Consider the following 24560-nt stretch of genomic DNA (forward strand, 5'->3'; position numbering starts at 1 on the left):
CAGCTGTCTGCGATCTCTCAGCAGCCCTGCTGCCAAGCTCTGCAACTGCCACCCCCCAGCCCGGTGCTGACAAACGGCTTCCTGCTGTTTGGACGGACGACGAGTCTCGGGAACAGAGACAGAACGTGTCTAAAACCCAGCGCGAAGGCAGCGTTTGCCTCTTTCGGGGGGCTCCGGGAGCAAAGTGAGGGGGGTTAGACTGCAATGGAAGTGGGAGAGCAAAGATGGCCAAGTTCCTCCCCTTGCAGCCTATAAGCCAGAGCTCTGAACCTGGAGCGGAGCCAGCCAGGGTGGTTCAAGGGGGAGCACGGTCGGAGGAATGGGATGAGCTTGAGCAAAATTGCTAATGGTGCAGCATGTTCGCCTGGGGAATCATCTCTCCAGGACATGGTGGCCCCATCTCATAGGGCACTTAGACAAGGCTGCAGAATATGCTCTGATGCGCCACACTGCTCTGGCCACAGCACTGTCATCCTGCAGGACCCCCGAGGGCTACACAAGCTCTGCACATGTGGACCCACATACTCGAGCAGTGGAATCCGTCCCTTGAGCGCTATAGTCTCTGCTTCCATTCCAGAAACGCCCTCTAGTCCTCCTGGCATTGAAGGAAACCTTGGCAATGTAACCCAATGCAGTGATGCCTGCCTGAGTGTGCAGAGAGCCTGAAACCAACGCAGAGGTGTGAACTGAGAGCCAAAGAGGGCAGTCTGAATATTAATCTTGTGAGCTATTTTACCACCCATCAGTTTGGCAGAAAAATCCAGCTACTGTGCTTCACCCACAATCCCAAACTGCCTCTCCAGGTGTCAAAAGCCCCATCCGCATCTCAGCTAGTGACCCAAACCTCCAGCATCTCTCCAGCCATTTCTGGGATGCAGCCACACATGGTCCATGGAAAAGTCTCTGGCATCCAAAGCTGCAGCTGTGAGGACAATGAATGAGCTGAATTCAGCATCAGGACGAATGACCCAGGAGCTGCGGTGCTGATCACAATGTGAATTTTCATATCTCAAACATCTGGATTTGAATTGAAACAAAACCGCTGCAGAATCGAGGGCTCTTGCCACAGAATTCAGCTTACTGCTGAGTACATGGGGCCTTGGCCTGGCCCCAAACACACACAAATTACATTAGTCACCTCTGAAATGCAGCCACCTCTGCGGGAGCCGGGACGTGGTTAGCCAGACAGGGGGCAGCTCGCCGGAAGCCCTGCAGGATTTCCAGCGTGCAGCGAGAACGGCCATGGTTAAGATCTCCTCTGAAAGAGCCACGCAGAGCCATTGGCACAGAACCCTGCTTGTCTAGGAGGTCGGAGATGGCTGGCTCGTCAGGGGGCTGAATGTATGTTTCCCAGGAATCCACGGAGCTGCAATCTCCTGCTTGGGCCAATGAGTCATTCCCTCTGGCTCAGGGGGAACTTTCATGCACTGGCTGGAATGGGGGAAACAGCCCTCTCCAGGCCTGGGATTCAGATGCAAGATGCCGACGGACGCCCGTCCTCTCCTGGGCGCGCTGGCAAGAGGACGCTCGCTGCACCCATCCCGAAGGTGGGGGAGGACACGGCCTGGAGAGACCAGCGTAGCAGAGACGACCCCCTCGGGCAGCAGGCAGGGCAAGGGGCAGCAGGCTGGAATTGAGGCACATGCTAGGAAAAGGCTCCAACATGCAACATGGGCATTGGGGAGGCAGCGGAGGAGCCCCGGCTATGGAGGCCGGAGAGCCGGGGGAGAGGCACGGAGCAGCGCTCCGCGGTGCCGGGGTCTGGCCCGAGCGTCCCTTTCCAGGCCCTCCCGGCGGGCTCCTGCGTGTGTGACTTCCACTGAAGTCAAGGGAGCTGCGTCGATTCACATCGGCTGAAGACCTCGCCCTAAATACGCAGGTTACTTCCAGGCCCATGGGCCCCACCTGGTCTATTTTACACCACAGGAAAAGAGGGAAAAGCAGATGGAGAAAAAACAAAACAGCAGCAAAACACAGCAGCCAACGCTTTCCCTCTCTCCTGGTTTCTTATTTTGCAACCAGCTGAGCCGTAACATGCACTTGTGGGTTCTGGGACCACCCACTCCTCACCCGCCCCACCCCTGCCTGGGCCAATCCGCTGGCACTGACCAAGCTGTGGTTTCCCACCTCCTGGCAATTAAAAAGGAGCTAAAACAATCGGGCAGCGTGACCTTTAGTGCCCCAGGGGGCCACGCTCTGCGCTCGTTGGTGGAGCGCTGGAGTAACGCCACGGGCTTCGGTTACTGCAGCTTTACCCCGGTGTAACTGGAGCAAGAGGTCAGTGCAGAGCGTGGGGGCGAGATCTGAACAGAGACTATTTCATGGCGACAGGACGTCTGCCATCAAAAAGGACGTGACGTTCTTCACCAACCGGCCACGAGCGCCCCACCAAAATGCAGCCACCTCTGGGGTTGAGGGCAGCAGAGAAGGGGGGCATTTTGGCCGAGTACAGCAAAGCAAACCCCTATGGTTATGAAAGTTCCTTGAGATCTTTAATGCCCCCAGGACCTACCTGATATTCTTTAGGACCTTTACTCTCCCTCCCCTTTCACCCACGGGGGCCAGGGCCCATCCCCAAAACCATGGGGATGTCCGATCTCCTGGGATCCATCCCACTTCCTGTCCCTCTGACTCGCAGGACAATTAAACAGTCCCAGACTTGTGCTGGATATCACAACACTGTGAGCACTCCAGGGGGAACGCGCTGGTACATGCAGTGCTCTGCGGGTGCCTGGCATTTAAAGCCAAGCCCCCGCTACCAAGACCGCTCAGGGTCACAATCCCGTTCGGCAGGGAAAGAATTAAGAACCACCACTGCCAGGATCCCACTCCACGGCACCTCTGCCCAGCGCAGGAGATCGCTAGATGTATGGCGATCCCTTGTCCTAGCCCTGGGAAAGCAGCACTAGTGATCACGGCTGGACAGTGCTTAGCTCTGGAGTTCCCAGCAAGAACTCCGCAGCTACAGCTGCCCCCAGCCGCCCATTATCCCATCAGACAGTCCAAGCCACTCTGATCACGAGCAACGTCGCTTGAGCTCTTTCCCCGGGACACATGATCCTTGAAAGGCCCTTCGAGCTCTATGGGGTAATTATCCTGTGTCCTCCGACATCACCCATCCTGCAAAGCTCTCAAGCCACGGTACAACGAATGAAGGCTCGGGGACTCGGAGGGAGCATGATTATCCACTGCACAGACTGGCGAGCCGAGGCACAGAGACACGAGAACACATGAAGCTAAGGGCACAAAGTGACTCAGTGGCAAAGGCCAGGAAGAGAACTCAGAATTCTCACTTCCCAGCGGTCTGCTCTAGCCACTGGATGATACTGCCTGCGATTGCAACAGGTCCGCACTACAGACTGAATCGACGGCCTTCAGCACCTGAGGCCTCAACCTCCCGAGCTAAAGGAGTAGCTCCATTAGCCTGTAGCAGTAGAAAGCTGTTAGGACACTGAGCAAGCGAGCTACACAAGGTGTATAAATCATTAATGGGCTTTAATTCATTCACCTATTATAACACTAATGGCCAAACGCTACGAAAGCTGCTTTGAAAAGTCGATGCAATATAGACATCCATCCCTCTCTCTGGCCTGGCAGCCCTGAGAGGGAAGGGACGGGGTGATCTGTTTACAATGAAGTAATTTATCTGAGGCCAGCTCCTGAGAGGATTTGACCTGTGGGCTCCTGAACGAGGGGCGTGGCTGCACTGGTGCAAATGAGATATTGTTTCCACAACAACTTCCACAGCGTTTAGCCGCTGGGTTGCAGTGTGCAAAGTGGGCTGCCAGAGGACTGGCTGAATTACCTGCAACAGGGTCCTGCCTCTGCAAAGAGACCTTTTCCCATGGCAATCAAAATGGGAAGCTTTTCAACCGTGAGCTTTCCCTCATGTTGTTCTGACAAACAGCATCTTAGAAAGATAAAACGGGGGAGGTGAGAGGGCTACTTAGGATGGGATTCAATCCCCTAATTTTCCCTTGCTCAAGGAGAATCAAAACTATTTAAAAAAAATATTAATTAAAAGGTTTACAATTCCAGATCAGGAATGTGTACATGGCAGATCGATGATCCCCAGCTAGTGTAAATTGATCTTGAGCCATCAAAGTCACTGCCACTGTGTTGATTTAAACCTGCATGGCCCAAGAACTGCACCCGCGCTTAAAACAAGCTGGCAAAGTCCGTTCGTCTTCTACTTCCCCCGTCAGGGCTCAGCATCAACCTTTCGCTCGCTGATGAGGTCACAGCTTCCTCTGTGGTTTGAAGAGCAAAGGAAGCTGGCAGGTTTGGTAGCAGAGATGCAGATCCAGGAACTCAAGTCAAGAGGCAGGGGCGGCTCTAGGAATCCCACCGCCCCAAGCAGGGCGGCGCGCCGCGGGGGGTGCTCTGGCGGTCGCCGGTCCCGCGGCTCCGTGGGACCTCTTGCAGACGTGCCTGCGGGAGGTCCACCCGAGCCGCGAGACCAGCTAACCCTCCGCAGTCATGACTGCAGAAGGTCCGCTGGAGCCGGCTGCCGCCCTGCCGGCAAAATGCCGCCCCAAGCGTGCGCTTGGCGCGCTGGGGTCTGGAGCCGGCCCTGTCAAGAGGAACACCTCGGGGTCACTTTTACTATCTCCGGATATAGAAAACAGGGGGGCTGGATGGGGGAAAATGAGGCTACACATGTTACAGGCCAACAGCCCCAAGCCAGCTCCTCGTTGCTCTTACCGGGTCTGATCCAAAGCACTTGGAAGTCAATAGGAGCCTTTCCACTGACTTCCGATCAGACCCAGGGTTCCCATGGTGTTATCAGAAGCCCTTAAAGGGGTGGGGGGAGGGCACACTCATATCTTTGTAGTGTTTCGGATAGACAAACCCCTCACCCCCATGCTCACAACTCTCTGTAACAGCCTTCTGCATACAGTATCAGCAAGGTCTGAACCTGGGACGTTCACCACCACAGCACAGACCTCCACCACTTGAGCTAAAGGAAGAGTCCCTTTAGCCAGCAGCAGTAGTAAGCTGTTATCGCCTACAGGACCAGTGGTAGAAGGAGAAGTGACACACCCGTTCCCAGAGTGCTGTGCCATTGCCCCTTCATGAATGCAAATACACGCATGGTCTCATGCTCCTCCCTCCCTGCTCCCAGGGATGCCAGCACCTTTTCACACACCTTACGTGTGTAAGCACACACACTCTTGCACACCCAACTCCCTGCTCGCACAGCCATGCTTTCTTCCCTGCAGGGAAACTCCGCTGCTCTCTGCTCAGAGCCGGCATCATTACTCATCAGACTTCTTCAGCGGTCAGCATTTTTCAACAAAAGCGAGCTCTGGTTTCCTTCTGGCTTGTCCCTCGTTACCCAAAGCAGCCAGACGGCCGCAAACGAGCCTGGCTTCCCAACGTTTACGGCCTGATGCTAACAAGGGAAGAATGGGAGGGCTGGCAAACAGGGTTCATCAAATTAAGCCAGAATGAAATTTAAACCGGTCTCCACGCACCGCTCGCTCTCTCTGCTTACAAACTGTGCATGCTGTAATAAGAGGAGTGGGGGAGATGCATGGGTCAGGGTGACAAAGGTTACACCCCATGTCAGAACCAAGGTCAGTACCCACTGCCTCCCAGCACCCCAGTTATATACATAAATGGTGTGTGTCACATGCCTCGTACTGCTTCGGGCTACAGAAGTGGGGACCTGTATTAAAACTGGGGTTTTACTCACCTTAACATCCAAATAACCAAACACAGCTTGCACAACGCCCCACATTCGCTCAGTCTCCCCGGGGCCTCCTCTTCCCGGGGCCACGCCATGCTTCCCCACTGTGTCCCCTCTAACCTCTTGGGCAGAGCTCCTGACCCGGTTTAGGGGTCGGCCTGCAAGGGACAGGATGCTGAGAAACGTAACGCTGGTGTTCCACTGTGAGTGCTACACGCGCAAAGCAAGCGCGAAGCCCGAGTTTAGCCAGAAGCCAGTATTGGATGCAGGCGAGGGCGGCCCCACTCCGCATAGAACTAGACTAAACTCCCCCTGCACTCACTGCCCTGGAAGGCATCGCCCTGCAGGTGAGAACCCTCCATCAGTGGGGGCCCCACAAGCTGCCTCAATGCCCTGCTGCTTCCCGGCGGCAGTGACGTGCCAACACGGGTGCACCCGCAGCAAACCCCAGGCCAGCCTCAGGCTGTTCGGGAGCCGACAGAGAGAAACCCAAGGCAGCCGCCTGGCTGTGCCGAAGTCCCTGCCTCGGCAGAGTGCAGAGAGAGAAGAGCCCAGCTGCACGTGGTGCTAGTGAAAACCCTGCAGATTCGAGCCCTGTCTAGCTACAAACCACGCATGATCGTGGCTACTCACATCAGCACCAATCAAAGGCTGATGAGTTTGAGTTACGCAGGTCGGGTGAGAGGATCACAAGGGGCCCTCCCCTCGCCGGCCAGGCCTGAGGATCCAACACACCAAGGAAGGGGCCACAGAACAAAGGGCCCAGCCGGGCCGGGGTCAGATTTCACGAATGGGCCTGCAAATGGCTTTCCCAGACTTTCGCCCAGGCAGCCAGATGGGAGGTGACAGCGGGTCCAGCCGGATGTGAGAGGCGGCGGCCCGGACGAAGGCCGCTACGTAGGAACTGGGCCTGCTCCTCCTGCCGCTGACACCAGCGTAAATCCGGAGCAGCTCCACTGAGGTCAGAGGATACACGCCGGTGGAAGAGCAGAACCAGAGAGAGGAGAATCAGGGCTAAGCGTGAGCCAGACCCTCCGCGAGTGTGAAATCCACAAAGATCCACTGACACCAGAGCAAAGGGAGAAAAGCCAGAGACTCCCTGAAATCCACTGGGACGTTGCTATTGATTTAACATGGCAGGAGCTCGGAGGCCACCATGATGGGCAGCCGCGCAGAACCCTAAGACGGCCAGACAGACCAATTCACACCAGCTGGGGATCTGGCTTGTCGCACTGCGCAAGGGGAGGCACAGGCCTTGGTACGACATCGTGCCTTCCTGGCCGACGACAAGCCCAGACTGCGACGAGGTGCAGGGGCACGAATGCGTCCTGTGCCCGCCCTGGCCGGGGGAAGGTGCCGCCCCAGGAGTCCTCGCCTAGATCAAACCCAGCGGTTAGGAAAAGACAAAGGAATGAGCACAGGCCCCTGCTAGGATTATTATGCCTGAAGCATTCGCTCTTTTCCCCGGTCTCTCTCCTTGGTTACTTTGGAGAGCGTGTGTTTCTTCATTTCATTTGGTTTCCAAAATCAAGTCTACCCTCCAAATACTTCCTGCCCGGGTCTGGCTCCAAGCTAAATACGATGTGTAGCAGGGCTGCTGGCGGGAAAGGGCTGCAGTCTCTTCTCTTGCTGTTTTTTTGATCCGCGCGGACACAGCGTGTAGAAGAAATAACATTCCAGATCCCTGGCACGAGGAGGGTTTCAGGCCAGAGGGCGCGGCCCAGGCTACGGAGAAAGGATGCTGCTAGCACCAGCGCAAATCCAAACCAGCTCCGAGCAGAGGAGATGCAGCGACACAGACGGGCCGGCCCCATTAACGCTGGAGCTGAGTGCAAACAAGCAGACGGGAGAGTCACGTCACATCAGGCAGATCTCACCCGCACCAGGAGGGGACCCAGAACAGCTGGGGGGCTTCTGAGCACCTAGCACTGGTCTAACAGTCCCACTCCACTGGGGGCCCAGCGAGGCACTTCTGAAAATCCCACCACGTGGCATCTTGAAACGCTACCCGGGGCCTTCACGCTGCCACTCTGGTGAGCTGGCCTCATGGCTGGCTGACAGTGCAACGCAGAGACCAGTCCATGCTGCTCGGCCGTGCCGCAAACCACAAACTCCACCCTTCCCTGCCGGCCCTGCTGAACGTGCCCAAAACCTCCTTAGTCTGGTCTGCTCATTACGCATCCCGCGCCTGCCCGATGCGGCTGGGATCCAGTGCAGAGGAACGAGATGCTGCATAGGAAAGGCTATTGAGGCAGCATTTCCAAAGAGAGCCAGAAATCCCAGAGGAAACGTCTTTTCCTGGGAGATTTCTAGTCCAATATCCAGACCTAACAGCCTGGGCGAACGCTCAGAGATGCCGGGGAAAGGTCTGCACATCAGTGCAATACACTTCAGCTGCTGCGCGGATTCCTGGGTGTCTAGCTGCAAGGACCCTCCAGATCTGCGTCCATCACTGTTTAGGACCAGAGGGTGATGGAAAGTCTTGCGTTAGCTAAGGGGTGGGGGCCGAGGGAGGGGTGGGTGTGGGACATGGAAAAGAGAGAGATTAAATCCCAGCGCGAGATGCACAGCTCCCCAGCTGGCTCGGGGAGGTTGCTATCGGCAGGAAGCTCACAGGGTTGGTACTTCCCTTGCAGGACAGAAGAGCCAGGGCAGGGTACTAGTGACTCAATAGGGGAAGGTGAAATCACCCCGTTCACACGCACAGGGCCCAGGAGACGACAGTGCCGCAGCCGGCCCGGGACCCCGCCCTGGGAAACGCCCGCCTCGCTCCCACGGCCCAAACGGGGGCCGACTCGCTCTTCAGGGAGAACGTTCTACCTGCTTCACGGCAATCGGGCGGGAGGCCTCGGACCAAAGTCCTGCGGCTTTTTCCACAGGGACCCAGGGGCGACAGGCCTTGGAATTCCGCCGTGGGGAGACGCCTCGGGAGCATCAGACCGGTGCTGGGGACGCTGGCGGTGACTCGCCCCTCTCTGGGTGTCAGAGAGGCAGGAGAGAACATCGGCCAAGAGCTAAGCCCTGAGGGCAGCTCCTGGTGGAAACCAGAGAAGGAAAAGCCCCGGTCAGGCTGTGGAGCAACGCGGGTGATTCCTCACAGCCTGGCGTCCCGTGTTTGGCTGGTCTAGTTTTAAACACTCCCAGCGACGGAGCGTCCGTCACGGCCCTCGGGCAGGCTGTCTCCCAGCCTAGCAGGCAAGCGGTTTGTGGTGCTGGGACGGAACCGGAGTGCTCAGATCCACACCGAGACTGCATTGCACATGAGGTCAGAGCTTCCTTTGGTTAATTACGCCCCCAAGCAACGCCCCCGCTCACTCCTCTCGGCGCGCCCTGCAGCCACCCCCACGACCCCAGGAGCAGCCAGAGCGCTGCAAAGGAAAGCGCCCAGGCACCCAGCGAGGTCTTATCCTCCCTACTGCTTTAATACTAGTTAGTGAAAAGCATCACTTGAGCTTTTGACCGGCGGCCATTGCAGGGAGTAAGTGGCTTCCCATCCCCGTTTACAGCTCGGGAAAGGCGGACGCAGGGGCCGTGGCTTAGATCACCTGGTATGTCCATGCGGCTGGAGGGAGCTGGATTCCAGCTAGCACAGGTAGCAGCAGCAGCAAAGACAGAGCGGGTTAGTGAGCCGAGTACATACTTGAGGTCTGTGCTGCCCACTCGGAAACCTGAGCTGTGCTGCTTCCACTGCTCTTGTACCCGCGCCAGCTGGATTCCTGCCAGGATGAGACTCCAGACCCCTGCATGCCCAGGCCCGTGGTCTCGAACCACTGGACCACAATTTTTCATGACATCCCTCTCCCCATCCCCCAGCTCGGTCTCCCCGCCCCAACCCTAATGTTATGTCTTATTCCAGCTTCCCTCACTGTATTTCATCCCACATGGGCTACTTCTGCTGCTGCAGCGTGTCCCTTGCTCTCTTCCCAGGCCAAGATACCACCGAGCATCAGCAAACTTCATGCTTCAGGGCACAGGCTGATGGCCTGCCAGGTCAGGAAGGAATGTCTCCTTCAGCCCACCCCGCTCCATGTAGAGCAACAAATTGTATTTGACAGGAACAGTCTGCCCTCCATTGAAGCCACAGGTATTGGCCATTGTTGCAGGTGGGATCCTGGACCCACACAGGTGGATGCAGGGTTATGGACCAGGTAGGCAGTAAGAGGGAGGCTAGGTGGATGAATGGTCAGTGTGGCAGGCAGTTGGATACCACGTTAGGGCTCAGGATGGGGCAGAGAGATAACAAGACTCCTTGGCCCATGGATCAGATCCAGTGCCCCGGGAGGTGGCAGGGCCAGGCCGGTTTGTGCACCAGGAGGTGGCAAGCTGGCAGGGGCCAGGCCGGTTCGGGCACCGGGGAGGGGACAGGCTGGCGGGGGGGGGGGCCAGGCCGGTTCGGGTGTCGGGGAGGGGCCAGGCCGGTTCGGGCGTCGGGCGGTGGGAGATGGAACCAGATGGCCCAATTCAGCACAGCAGTTCTTACTGCTTCTCTGCTCCCTTCACCACTCCGCTTCTCTCACTCCCTTCCTGCTCACCAGACCCTGCTCCCCAACATCCTTCTCTCTGGGCTTCTCCTCCCCCCGTCTCTCACCCCAGGCCCCTCCCCGGGCCTCTTTCACCGCTTGAGGTAACTGATCTTTCACGGCTTTGCTGCTGCATTCAGGAGGGAAGCTGAAAACGGTCTCTCTGGCCTGAACGTTCACTGGTTTCACGCCCTGCCCGGGCACAGCCCATCTGCAAACAAATCCCTGTCCCAGCGGGGCCCCCGGCACCACTGCCCGCCAGCGAGAGCCCCAGGAGCCTGGCAGCCTCTGGCTGCTGAAACCCAAACAGTCTGGCCGACTCTCCCCCGCCGAGCTCCATGCAGAGTCCAAAGAGCTCAGCTTTCATCAGCGGGCAACTCGTCAGGACCGCCCCGCACCAGTGACTCAGCCGGCACAGGGGAGCACTGGGTCAGAGGGGGGCAGGGAACGGAGTCACTGGGACGCTCTCAGGGCCATAGACTGGCAGGGGAAGCCAGCTCTGCACAGGAGGAAGAAGTGGTGTGTGGTTACAGCACTGACTGGGACTCCGGGGACCTCAGTTCAAATCCCTGCTCTGCCACAGAGCGGTCCCTGCTCCCCCTCGGCAAGTCAGTCACTTAGCCTCTCTGTGCCTCAGTTCCCCCAGTGGTGCACTAGGGCTACCAGCACTGCCCTCCCCCGCTGGGAGGAGAACTTCACTGAGACGAGCCGGGCCCGCAGACACTACAGCAATGTCCGTGGTGCACCCAGCAAGGGGTTAATCGTTTCACAGCTTTTTTGAATTCCAAAACAGCAGGGGGAAGGAAATCAATCAAAGCAGATGGCTTCTGAGAGACCCTACAATAACAAGCCACGGTGCTCAGCCCCATCCCTGCGAACAATCCTGTAAAAACAAACCAGTGTGGACGGATGAACAACCCTGCAGCAACAACGGACAGCACACAGCCCAGCCCCCACAAACACACTGAGAAGAACCGACAGGCCAGCCCTCACACACACCCCGACACTACCAAAGCAACCCGCTGCTTAGGAACCTCTGCGTTCCGGTTGTGATTCACCGAGAAACCACGGCGAGCCGGCAGCGGCTCCCTAGCCCAACACACGCAAGTCACCCACTGTCTCCCGGGCGAGTGCAGCTTGCCTGAGAGCGGGCACGCGCCCGTGTGTCTGCGCGGGCCCTTGGGAGAGGAGGTGTCTAGGAACGCCCAGACCCCCTGCAGCGTGTCGTCGTTCACAGCCAGCGCCAACGGAGCGTAACATGCCACCAAATCCGGCTCACACTGGCTCCCGCTGTGCGAATGCCTGTGCCGGGGACAGGGCAACGACGCCCCTGGCACGTGTTTGCACCGGCGCTGCAGGGAGGGAGCGTGCCAGGCGAGAGGCATGTTCCAGGCTGGCAGGGGAAGGAGGGAGGGAGCCGATGGGCAGGTGAACCAGGGACCAGACAGTCCACAGCGTTGGTGGCTGAGCGGCGACACAAGGGCGTGACAATCCACGAGAGCATCACTGAGACGATTCCTTGCACGGCCAGGTGGTCCACGCAGACACCCCCACCCCGGACGCCCCTGGACACCTGCTGCACGCATCCAGCGCCAACCCTGCAGAGCCCCCGTGTCCCAGGGTGGATACTTACTGGTTCCTTTCCAGTGCCAGGATGAGCTCCCTGCCCTCAGCAGTCACGGCCACATCCCCCCTGGCGGGCGCTGGCACCTGTGGAAGGAGAGCAAGGGAGGAATCGGGTCACAAGGGAAAGCCGGGGAGACATGGCAAACCGCTGCACAGCTCTGCCCCTGCTGCCAGCTCCCCCCCAGGCCAGGAGAGCTGCAGGGTGGAGAAATCAGGGAACGGGCCACGCCCAGCCCCCCTCGTGTAACAAACCCTCCTGCAACAGCCAACGAGCAGATCAGCCCCGCACCTGGGGAGGTGGGACTAGAACCCTGCTCCACCCGCTGCAAAAATGCAGGCCCCGCCGGCCCGAGCTAACAGAGCTCTCCCCAGGGCGAGCGCTGGCACCAGTACGAGGCCCCGTAGCCTCTCGGGGCGTACCCTGAGACAGGGATCTGATCGAACGTGGGTTCCTCCCGGAGCAGGGCCAGTCGCCGGGGTCCCTAGACAGCGGCCTGCCCTCTCCCGGGAAGGGGAGGAGGCTCTGGTGCTGGGAGTGTTACGAGCACTGGAGAAGGGATGGGGTCTCAGCCCAGGGGATCACGGCTGCCCACCCCACCCCGCCATCCTGTGTTCCCAGGGGATGGGCTGGCTGACTTCACAAGCCTTCCCCTCACGCCTCTGAACCCCCAGGCTGGGCTGGCCCCGCTCCGGTGTTTGGCAGCAGCCGCTCTCTGATTGCCTGTACACGTTGCCTCTGCTGGCTCCTCTCTGCCCCTAGCCCAGCTTCCGGATGGGCAGCATGCCAGGGCCTCCAGAAAGCAGGGGAAGGGCTGGTACCCTCCCTGTGCCTCCATCTCGGTGACGCTGCTCCTCACCCCATCCCAGATGCCAAACTCGTCCTTAACGCAGCTCTACCTCCGTAACGCTGCCAGGATCTGGGCTCTGGCGCCCCTGAAATCCCTGCTTGGGTGCTCGCCGCTTCCCACCTGGACACCTGAACCCCCCTCCCCGCCGTCGCTCTCCAGCGCCTGCTCCCTCAGGCCAGGGAAGCCTGTTCTCAGGCCGTGGCTCGGCTCCCCCAGCCCAAATCCAGCTCAAAACCCCCCTTATGGATTTGCTTCGCTCACTGGACCTCTGACCTCACACCTGCCCCTCGCTCTGCACCTCCCTCTCACGGCTCCCGACAGGGGCCCGTCACATCGCAGTAGGGAGCCCAGGGCAGCCGGGTCCACAGGGCGGTTAGCGCACGGCCAGGAGGTGCGCAGGATGCTCACGCCCAGGCTTGCCACGTGCTGACGGACCGGGTAGACAGGCCGGTGAAGTGGATCCAGTGCTGGTGCAAGGTGCTGCCCAGAAAGTCCCGGCGAGTGAGGCCCTCGGCGTAGTCACGGAGCAGGGGCAGCCCAAGCCACCCCAGAGGGACCAGTTCTCTGGGTGAAGGGAGACTCCCAGCTCCGGGGTCTCTGAGTCTGCCAGCTCTCAAGGAGGTGCCCTGGGAATGGGATGGAAACCTGCCGCCTCCTTTCACAGAGCCCCCCAGACAGCGGTCACATGGGGACAACTTTCCAGTGGCGAGCGGCCTGATGGGGGGGGGGGTCGATACCACGCTCCAGCCTCAGGCTATAAAGGAAGGTTCAATTCATTGTCCCCGCCCGGGGCATTATCGGTCTTGAGGGGCCTTCCGCTGATGCCTAAGCGCTGCATGAACACAGTCCAGCTCCTCCCTCCAGGAACAAAACCACCCTATTGGGTTTAGCTGGGAGATCTTAACTATCCGAAGGCAGACAGACACCCCTCCAGGGCTGGGGCTCAAAGGGAGCTCTGGGGGGTTTGGGGGGCCCTGAATTCGACAGCAGCACTGGGGGAACATGGAATTTTCACACCAGTGGAAAATGAGAGACAAAGAACATCTGAGCAGTGGATGCAGAGACACGCCTGCGTGTGAGAATGAATTGGAAGCATCCCCAGGAATACACAGCGGGACGAGACGGGATCCCCGCCCCAGATCGGAAAAGGGGCATCTCTTCCCCACGGACAAAAATAGTTCTTAGTGTTTGCTCTGCAGTAACACCAACCACAATCCAGGCCCAGCTGTGCTAGGAAGAGACCACCTCTGCCCCAAAGAACTGAACTGAAAGCGTCCAGGGTTATTGCCCTGCCGGGCAGATGGGGACCTGAGGCAGAGATACTAGGGGCCTGTCCAAGGTCGCACAGGGAATCGACCCCAGTCTCTAAAAGTCACAGTCCAACTCCCTAACCACTAGGCCAGCCTTCCTCCCAGAAAACTGAATTCCAGCCCTGAGTAAACATCCCCTGTCCCCAGGAGCTAAGAGGCCCATCCTGGGATGGGACAAAACATCACAGCTACAAGCCAGCCAGCAATGCCTTGGCGCTGGCCCCATTCCAACCCATGCTGGCTAGCGATTGTCAGCCCACAGGGTAAGAACCCAGGGGACCGTGGCAATTTTTACAAGCAGGAGAGGAATCCAAGTGGTAAGCTCACGCCAGAGGAGACTCCCGGCAGCCAGCGTGAGAGCCAGCAGCTCCGCTCCCTGGGCCCTGCTACAGCTGGAGAGCAGGGAGGACAACCTCCCCTCCCCACTCCACAAAGAGCTCTTCCTCTCAACCCATAGCTCTCGCTTTTATCGCCCATCCCTCCAAGCTCCGCCACTTCCCTCCTCCCCCTTCTCCTCCCCACCAGCTCGGCCTCCCGCGTCTTGAGTCCTGCGCTTGATTTTGCATTGCACAGCCACCGACCCCAGTGCAAAGTGATCGTGAAACAGCCCCCGGCGCTTTGCACTGGTGTAAACGGCTGCATGGCACAATGGAGAGCTGGCCCCTTGCTCTTCATTTCCTTCCCTTGCTCTGCACCTTCACGGCTCCCTCCAGCTGGCCTGCCAGCTGTCCCGGCAGGGCCCAGCGTCCCGGGCTCCTCAGGCTGGGATCCGAGCCCTGCACTCGGGTGACTGCAAGGTTTGTCATGCCAGGGCAGGGGAATAAATAGAAATCTCAGCTCCTGGGCACTGCGCAACACACAGCTGTTAAAAATACCGGGTGCAAGGGGAGGAAATCATTGAGTCAGCTTCCCCAGGACGCTACAGGCTCCTGGGCTGGGCCCTGCAGTTCAGAGCCTTGTCCACACGAGAGGCTCTGGCACAGATCCCATGGGAGCCAGCCCTGCTTCACACCAGGGCGGCCCCATCTCCACGGGGGGCTTGGCACTAGGGTACGAATCCTTGACATAACAGCAGCTCTGCCTGGCTAGGAGCAGCCCTTCCCCACATACCCGCATGCTCTGTGGGCTGGGGCCACCGGCTAAAAACAAAACTCTCTGAAACAAGCCACACGCCCAGCAACCCGGTGACACAGACTGGGGTCCAGTACCCCACCCCGTGGGACCAATACTTCAACGCACTGCCTTGGACTCCAACTGGGGCAGTCATGGGATTTCAAGCTGCCCATACGGCTCCTGCATCTTGCTAGAACCAGCAATTCCTGCCCATGCACCGCGGCCCCGGGATCACAGTGCTGCAGGAAAGTGTCCAGGCAATGGGGGAGATTCAGCTCATCCGCTGGGAAAAGCAGCCAAACGCAGAGTCTCTGACACAGACCCGGGGCGGGAACGAAGCGCGTGCGTTCGCCCGTCGTGTCCCTGCGTCCTGCATTTGTCTGATGATTGGCCAGCGCTCTGCCAGGTGGAGCTGATCACCGAACAGATCAGAAAGAAATATCCCATGCAAACTCCATCGTCGGGTGCTGAAGTGACTCCAAAAACTCCCACCGCCTGGGCCAGGGGCAGAGACACCGGGGGGACCTGTCGCGGGCTCCCCCATTCTGTCTCCGCTCTAAAGTGCTCCTCTCCCTGGTGGCAGCGAGTAACAGAGAGGAGTGCAGCATTTCTCCAGGCCTCCGCTACGCTGCCAGAGGGGAGCCAGGAACTGGCCGCAGGAATAGGGCGACCACCTTTTCAAAAGGCAAAAAGCGGGATGCAGGCCCCGCCCCCTCATTGGCCCCACCCCTGACCCCACCTCTTCCCAAGGCCCCGCCCTTCTCCCCCTCTTACCTCTGAGCCCCCCCCAAACCAGAGTCGGGTCCTGGTAAGAGCCGCTCAGGGAGCCTGGGCCACGGTAGAGGTCCAGACCCTCCACCTGCCCTGGGTGGGGGGCAGGGTGCCTAAGAGCAGCCCCCAGTCCACGCCCTGCCCCCCATGGCATGCCACCCAGGGCCAGTGGAGGGTCTGGGCTCCCCACAGCAGCCTGGGCTCCCTGCCTGGCGTTGGCTTCCAGGCTGGCTGGAGGTGAGGCCTTGGGGGAAGAGGAGGAGCAGGGGCGGCGGGGTGCTAAGGTCCAGGTGGTCACCCTATCTGGGCACCAAGTGAATCTAACCAGGGGGATTGTGGGAGCTTGGCCCCACTTCTCCTCAGGGTTCCAGGCAGCATCCTACAATCTGCACCCAAGACTGCCGAAGGGAAGAAGCCCAGAGGCAGTGCAAGGTACCCTGGGACACCCACCCACGATGCAGCACGGTGCCGGGCAGAGCCGTGGCCCCAAAGACAACGCGGCTCACACCAAGCCGAGCGCCACCATGCGAGTGCCCCCAGTCAGCGGGCTTACATCAGCCAGAGCCGCGCGGTGTGTGCACAAGGCCCGGAAAGCTGGATCCGTTTCTCTGTCTCTCTCTCTGGGCGTGGGTCTCGATCTCTGTTTACGTCTCTCCCTGATGTTACTGACTCTGTTTATGTCTCTCCTGCAATCCGCCCCCCCTTTCTGCACCTCCCAACAGTTTAACATTTCCCTTCGGCAAACAAGGCCCTTGCAAGCCAAACGACACATTGAGTCAGGCTCCCGTTTCCCAGCGAAACTGCTGTCATTCCAGAGCCATGTGCTTATCGGCAGAGCAGAGGGAGAGCCCCGGGCGGGCTGCCAGCCCCTCCGAGCCAGAACATCCTTCCACGGCCCATTGCGAGGCGTGGTGTTTTGCCATTGTTTAGACACATGGATTAACGGGACCATCCTGATCATCTGGTGCGACCTCCCTCACAAGCCAGGCCTGAGAAAGGCACCCAGTGATCCCAGCCAGCTGCTTCATGGGAAGGAGTTTCTGGAGTTTGCAAAGGTAACAAAGCTTTTGGCCCCTCTCGGTCTCCATGGCTCATGCCATCTCTGGCCTCTGCGGAGACTGCTCCCGAGTGGCAGAGCTCACTGGAGCACCTGTGCAAGAGGAAGTCGGCTACAGCCCACTACCTACTGCCAGGCAGCCACTTCTAGACTCCTCTACTCTACTGGGACTGGCAGGGGCCCTTGGCCTCTCACCCTGCCCGTGAGGGGTCCTCACAATGGAGGAGGAGAGAGGCTTTGTCTCCTTTGGGAGAACTGCCTGTGGGTGGAGAATCATAGAATCACAGGACTGGAAGGGACCTTGAGAGGTCATCTAGTCCAGTCCCCTGCACTCACGGCAGGACTAAGCGTTATCTAGTTTCTAGAACATCCCTGACACGTGTTTGTCCAACCTGCTCTTAAAAATCTCCAGTGATGGAGATCCACCTCCCTAGGCAATTTATTCCAGTGCTTAACCACCCTGACAGTTAGGAAGTTTTTCCTAATGTCCAACCAAAACCTCCCTTGCTGCAATTTAAACTCATCACTTCTTGTCCTAGCCTCAGAAGTTAACGAGAACAATATTTCTCCCTCCTCCCTGTAACAACCTTTTATGTACTTGAAAATTGTTATCATGTCCCCTCTCAGTCTTCTCTCCTCCAGACTAAACAAACCCAATTTTTTCAATCTTCCCTCACAGGTCATGTTTTCTAGATCATTAATCATTTGTGTTGCTCTTCTCCGGAATTTCTCCAATTTGTCCACATCTTTCCTGAAATGCAGCACCCAGAACTGGACACAATACTCCAGTTGAGGCCTAATCAGCACAGAGTAGAGCAGAAGAATTACGTCTCGTGTCTTGCTTACAACACTCCTGCTAATACATCCCAGAATGATGTTTGCTTTTTTGCAGCAGTGTTACACTGTTGACACATATTTAGCTTGTGGTCCACTATGACCCCCAGATCCCTTTCTACTGTGCTCCTTCCTAGGCAGTCTAGAGAACATTTGCAATGAAGCCCTGGGTGCCAAGCAGGGCGATGTGGGCTTCAGAGATCCACACAGCTTCCATCCCCATAGAACGGCCACTGCTCAGAGCTGGCTGCCAGGCTGGACTGCAGAGACACTTGGTATGGGGAGGCTCTCATGACAGCAAGACTCAGACAAGCAAACACGGCTCTCCCTCAATACCGCGTATCCCTCCGAGAATTGCCCCATTGGTACAGGGCCGTTCCCACCCCTGCTTTACTCATAAAGTGTCCCACCTCACACTCAAGACGCAGGCAGCACCGCAGCCAGGAGGGACTCTGCATGGACAAGAAAGAACCAGCCGTCAGAGCGAAATCAACTCCCAATGAAGGGCTCTGCCTTAGAATCATAGAATCTCAGGGTTGGAAGGGACCTCAGGAGGTCATCTAGTCCAACCCCCTGCTCAAAGCAGGACCAAACCCAACTAAATCAGCCCAGCCAGAGCTTTGTCAAGCCAGACCTTCCCATCTCTTTGGTCGCCACGCATGCTGGTTGGAACTCAGGAGGCAAGACGAGAGGAACTGCCACATCTTCGCCCCAATTCAAGGGCCCACCCACGTCCAGTGACAACCGTTCCCCTCTTTAATCAGCCAGCACTTGTCGATCACAGACAGCCCCAGCTCCCGGGATAAAGCAGACCCCCAGCCTTGCCCTTGGGAAGCCCAGAGACCTCAGACTCTGACTCGGGAACCCGCAAAGCCCTGGGTTCAAATCCAGGCCAGCAGTGACTAGGAACGGTCACCAGCTGAGGGCTCTTTGGTGGCCTGGGAGGTGAAAAAGCCACACCCACAAGTGGGGCTAATTATGAGCAGCCCCTACAGGGAGGTAACGGAGCGACCTGGCCGTGGTCTCTATGCCAGGGCAAGGAAGCTGGTTCTGCCCCAGCAGAGGGCTCCAGGCTGCCAGACCAGCAATGCTAAACCCATAGGCCACACACCCAAGAGGCAGAAGTGGGATCCGCAGGCTCCACCTCCCTAGCGAGGCTGCAGTTTGTTCCTTATTGTGCAACTTTCGGTGTCGCCTGCAGGGCTCCAGGCCGGCTGGGTAGGGACAGGGCTCTCCTCATGGAAGGCACAAATCTGCTCTGAGTAGCCCAAATCCAGAGACAAAACACTAAGGAACGAAGCTGTGGAGGTTCAGGCACCCCGGGGACTGGGCCCCTGGTACATCATGTTTGCTCTCCCCTTTCACCTCAGTTACAGACATTTGCCCCGGGGGGGGTGGGGGTGGGCTGAGCTTGGGTTTCTGGTACAATTGCCCCCCTCCCCTCTCAGCAGCCCTGGCCTAAATGGTTTAGGAGCCTGATGCCCTGTGTGTGGCTCAAAAGCTGGCCTCTCTCATCACCAGAAGTTGGTCCAATAAGAGAGATTCCCTCTCCCGCCTCGTCTCACTGAAAGTCAGAGGCACAAGCGGCGACTGGATGCCAGACTCCACCCGAACACCATTTGTACCTCTGAAAAACCTCCCCCCCCGCCAAGTGCCTGAATTCCTTGTGAAAATGAAGCGTCCAAGGTATTTAGGTGCCAAACCGCCACAGAACTCAGGAGCCATTGAGGATCTGGGCCGCCATGCTAAGCACTTGTGAAAATGGCGCCCCCCCCCGGCTTCTCCCCGCCTCAGCTCCCATCCGCACAGTGGGGATCCCAGCACTGCCCTGCCTTGCAGGGGAGCCGGCAGGAGAAACACATGAAAGACGGAGGGGCTTGGCCTCTATACGCACCTATGGTGGCAGCACGGGGCAGGGGACACGTGAGGGGGCCTTGCAACTGCCAGGCGGGACGTCGCACCAATCCCGCTCCCGCCACCAGAAGATCTTCCCAGCTCCAAAAAAGGAGACCAGGGCAGACAGGAAAAAAAATCCACCATTTCCCTGGGAGTCCCTTAGTCATTCCCAAAACACGGCCGCTCAGCTCCCCCCGCCAGCCGGGCGCAGCGCTGCGGCGATTTCATGGGGAGGGGGCAGGGAAGCAGAGGGTCCCTCTCCCTTGGCGATGCTGGGAATGGGCTGTATTTTTAGAACGTGATCTTATACGGACAGCGCTGCCTTGGCCAAGTATGGTCTGTGCGTTTTCCCGTCCAATTCCCTTTTATCCCCCAGCTAGGTCCCAGTTCTCCCCCCCCCTTCTTCCTACCTCCCTCCCCCTCAAATCCCCCTTTGCTTTCCCCTTCCCAGCACCCTGAGTGGAGTTTGGATCCTTCAAATTCCCCAGCAATTACATGGTGTGTTTGCATAAGCACATTGTTGGCAGGATGCTCATGTCAAACTGAATGCTTAAAGGGCCATGCTCACAAAGCTGCCTCTCCCCCCCCCCATCCCCTCTCTCTCCCCCGCCCCCAACACACACACACACACACACACACACACACACCCCTTGGCAGAGAAGGTGGTTAAGGCCTGGAGCTAGTATGCTGGTGATGCCAAACTCCCCGTGTGAGCATGAGAAAGGGAATTCCTCTCTCTGGGCCTCAGTTTCCCCTTCTGGGCCTTGGGACTGGTGAGCTTGGAGGGATTGGGATGAGAAGGGCCGAGGGGCACTCGCAAAGGAAGATTACAGTCTCCTCTGGCGGCACGCAGGGACCCGCTCTCTGCCTGCTCAGTCCATCTAGTCCCGTGGGGCTGGAGTCTGCTCCTGCGAAGCCGACAGAAGAGCTCCCGTTGCCCGCAGTGGAGCAGGATTGGGCCCTTATCCGCTGCATGCCGCAGCCAGCCAGCCCCGGCTGTCCAACGGCCTTTGAAGGGCTTCCCCAAACCTTCGCTGAACAGAGAGAGAGATTGGGAAAGAACAGGGGGAGGTCAGCAGGGAGCCCTGCAAGACTGAGGTGGCCCCTTTAAACCCAGCTGCCCCTGTACTTCAGTGCCAAGTGAGGAGAGGGACCCAGCCAGGCCCCCCTGCCAGCTGGGGCTCAGGGACCCAGGCAGGCCCCCCCCTGCCAGCTGGGGCTCAGGGACCCAGGCAGGCCCCCCCCTGCCAGCCAGATGGACTTGCAGGCCCCTGCGGGAGACGACAGATTCAAGCCCAGCAGATGTCAACTCCCCCCAGGATTTTTAGTTCACCCGGGAGATGGCTATCACAAGATGCCCGTGGAAATGGCAGGACGGGACTGAGGAGTGGAGGCGGCAGCGGGGTCCGTCCATGTGTTGCAGGAGCCGTAGGGCCGGCTGGCGAGGGCTCCTGGGCAGCCAGCATCGCCCAGCAGAGAGGAGGGAGTGGCGGGCTCTGCCGGCAGCCCCAGAGCCCCACAACCCAGCGCACCGGCTTATCCACAGGAAATAGAGGCGGCACCTGCCTTTAAGCAACCAGCCGAGGGCACCATCCCCGACCTGGGCGGGCTGAGTCAGACACAGGAAGCTGCCGCCCGCAACAGCGGCGGCTCAGAGTCCTCGCCCGATTCACAGCTCCTGCACCTGGCACAGACCGGGGGCGGGGGAGCAAAGGTGGCTTTAAGCCCCATGTGCCCCTGCCCAGGTAATTTATGCTCTCTGCCTCCAGGGGGAGTGGAAATAGCCCAAGTGCCCTGCACACCAGCTAGCCACCCCCACTCTTGGCACACCCGACACTGGGGGCCTGGCTGATGCAGAGCCAGGGGGGCGGCTGTGTCTGGGGTCTCACTTCTACCCCCTTCACGGTGCCAGAGTGTAACCGGCCACAGACCCTGCCCCAGCAGCAGACAGACCCAGTCTCCCCTGCCAGGTTTCTAGTCCTGGGGCTTCTCCGATAGGGGTCAAAGCTCAGAAACCGAGGGAGCGCTAAGGCTCCCACCCATAATGGGCTTAACTGCGCCACCCTGGGAATTCCTCGCTGAACTGGGCGCGTGCGCTGGAGCATGAGGATTGACAGCCCGTATCTCAGCTAGCGGCAGGTGGATGCTCCTCTGCATCACAGCAAAGCCATTCGCCTCCAGCATACCTTGCAGCAGTGAGCCCCTCCCGCCAGCTGTCATCTGCTGCAAGACAATTCCCAGCCATGCAGCCCGAGGGGCTTAAGGAGACGCTGGCGTTTCCATCACTGCAAAGGCTAGAAGCAAACGGGGGAATCTTCCCTGCCGATGGCGCCTGCAGGGGGTCCTGTCTGGGGACACTCTGCGCAAGACTCCAGCTCCAACAGCTCGCCCCAAATCCGTCAGCGGCGGCGAAGTTCACAGCAGCTGGGGCAGGAGCCGCGGTGGCTGAGACCGAGCCCCGGCGGGTGGAATTCGAGAGTATTTTTCTTTTTTCAGTCTGCTGATCAGAAAAACCGCAGAGCTGTTGCTGGAGGAGCCAAGGCCAAAGCCTTTTGTTTTCCTTTGAGGGGAAACGATCTTTGGTTCTCCGCAGTCTGTGGCCTCGCCCAGGCCGCCTGCACCGTCGCTGCACAGCTCACAACACCAAACCTAAGAGCAACTGGCGGCCCCGCCCAGAGGCACCAGCTCAGGCAGCGCCAAAGCGCCAGCGAGCTCCGTGGCTGCTGGGTGCCGTGGGAGCTATGGAGAAATCAACCCCCTTCTGCCCGCATGGAGGGCACGTGGAAGTGATAACGCATGGCAAGACGGGTGGGTCTAGTTCCTGTCGGCAGCCTGGAACGCAGAGCTATCAAGGCAAGTGCCGCAGAGACAATCCTGCTGGCTGCAAGCTGGAATTCTCAGCTGGAACGTCACGCGGATGAGCGAGATCGTTGTATGGCTCCCGGTGACATGCATCCACCACCACCCCACAACCCCCAGAAAGGACAGCCCAGAGATTGGGGCACTAGTCTGGGAGACTCACACAATTCCCTGCTCGACCGCGGGCCCACGGTCAGGAAGTCATTCAGGCCCAGCTCCTCCAAGTCATGGAGGTATTTCCTGGATTTCAGTGCAAGTTAGGAGCCTAAACACCTTGGATGATCGGGGTGTTAGGCTCCCCGTTCCATGGGGACAATGGTACTGCCCTACCTCACAAGGGCGTGGGGAGGGTAAATACATTAAGGTTTGGGGGGGGGGGGTGCTCAGATACACGCCCTCCCCGCAGTAAGTACCTATATCCCAGACTGAAGCAGGACAACGCGCCGGCGCCTGATTGTGCATTGCCCTGTTCCTAGTCCAGGCCCTGCCCCCCTTCCCAGTCACAATGGCGGCATGTCCCACCCGCTGGGCACCGGCCTTCCAAGCAGCGCCGGGCACAGGGGAGCCTGGATTTGGCAACCTGTGCCGAGGGAACCTGCCCAGGGAGGATCTGGAAGAGGCGGCCGGTAAAATCCGCCAGCCTCAGATGCGCTGACATGCAACGGACGTCCTCCCTTACACAAGGTTTCTGGAGCTCGTCTCCTTGCGTCGACAGTGGTCTTGGCTGGTGGAGCACTCGGGCCCGAGGGGCCGGCAGAGAGCAGGGCTGCTGGGGCAGAGCGGGGCCGACCCTGCTGTTGCGTTTGGGGGACAACAGCCCAGCACCTTTTAAAATGACTCAGAACCAACAATGAATCCTTTAAGGCAGGACCGTTTCTTACTACGGGGCTGCCTGGCACCCCACACCATGGGGCCTGATTCTGATCGGGGCTTCTGGTTGCTGCTGGAGTGCACAGAACAGGTAAGAGGGCGTCAGTCAAAGGGGAGCCAACAGTCTAAAACGATGCGATTTATACCCTCCCTCCAACCCAGGAGAAATTTCACCACCTTAGATTTCTCCTCTGGGTGTTTGGCCCCCAAAGTTCAAACGAACTAGGACTTGGCTCTAAAATCCTGCTCAGGCCACAGGTCTTCATAACCTTTAGCCCTTCTCGAGGGCTTTCCTAGTCAAAGCACTAACTAATCCTCCCCACCCGCACTTCAGGAAGGGATTCTCTCGCCATATTGTATAGATGGGGAAACTGAGGCAGAGCAGCTAGCATCACGGGCAGGATCCCAGCCAGTTCTGCCTTCGTCGGCCCAACGACTGTGTGATGCTTCAGAACGAGGCCGGGTCTGCTTTCCTCGGAGACAATCACACACACCGACCAAGCCCCCAGCTCTGCCTACGCGGTTGGTACTAGGGCGTAGGCCAGGACGGTCACACAGGCTGCTCTTGCTTTACACTGTCAGCAAGAGGAGGTCCAGGCTGGTTCCTGCGAAGCCACACAGCCTGGGATAACATTGTCGTCAGGTGGGGCGCACAGAGGACCCCCCTGAGACCGGGGCCCCATTACGTGGGGTGCTGTGCGGACACACAGCAAGAGGGTCCCTGTCCCACAGAGCTTACTGTCTGCACAGTCAACGGGTGGGAGGGAAACTGAGGCAGAGAGAGAGGAAAGGACTTGCCCAAGGCCCACAGGACAGCAGTAGCTAAGCAGGGAACTGAACCAAGGTCTCTGGAGTCCCAGCCCAGTGCCTCACCCGTGGGGCCATGCTGCCTCTTAGCTCCCCCCTCAGCTGTTTGGCCACGCACATGCGGCCCACCCCTGCCCTGAGACACAGGGCTCTCACATGGCCCAGGCAATCCAGCTGCCCCACGCTCCTCCCGCCAGGGCTCTTGCTGCCCCAGCCTGCCACGCTCCCCCCCGAGCCACGGTGGGAGCACAGAGCCCGCGTGGTCTAGGGGGAGGGTGGTGGCTGACACAGAAGTATCTGATCAGAGCCACCGGGACGGCCAATCACAGCAACCTACGACCTCTCTCCTCGTGTCAC

At 58.8% G+C, this 24560-nt stretch overlaps 1 protein-coding gene across 4 annotated transcripts in view; it reads right to left on the bottom strand.

Moving 5' to 3' along the window:
* ADAM33 (ADAM metallopeptidase domain 33) overlaps positions 1 to 24560 on the bottom strand; it is a 74059-nt gene that overhangs the window by 40052 nt on the left and 9447 nt on the right. For 3 of the 4 annotated variants that reach the window (XM_045018188.1, XM_045018189.1, XM_045018187.1), the window contains exon 3: positions 11846 to 11922. In XM_045018188.1, the coding sequence (XP_044874123.1) occupies positions 11846 to 11922 (77 nt within the window). Of the gene's footprint in view, positions 1 to 5698; positions 5803 to 11845; positions 11923 to 24560 lie in introns of those variants that run through there. The other variant, XM_045018190.1, reaches the window with a different exon arrangement.

The sequence above is a fragment of the Mauremys mutica genome, chromosome 5, assembly GCF_020497125.1.
Source record: "Mauremys mutica isolate MM-2020 ecotype Southern chromosome 5, ASM2049712v1, whole genome shotgun sequence".
Classification (NCBI taxonomy): Eukaryota; Metazoa; Chordata; order Testudines; family Geoemydidae; genus Mauremys; species Mauremys mutica.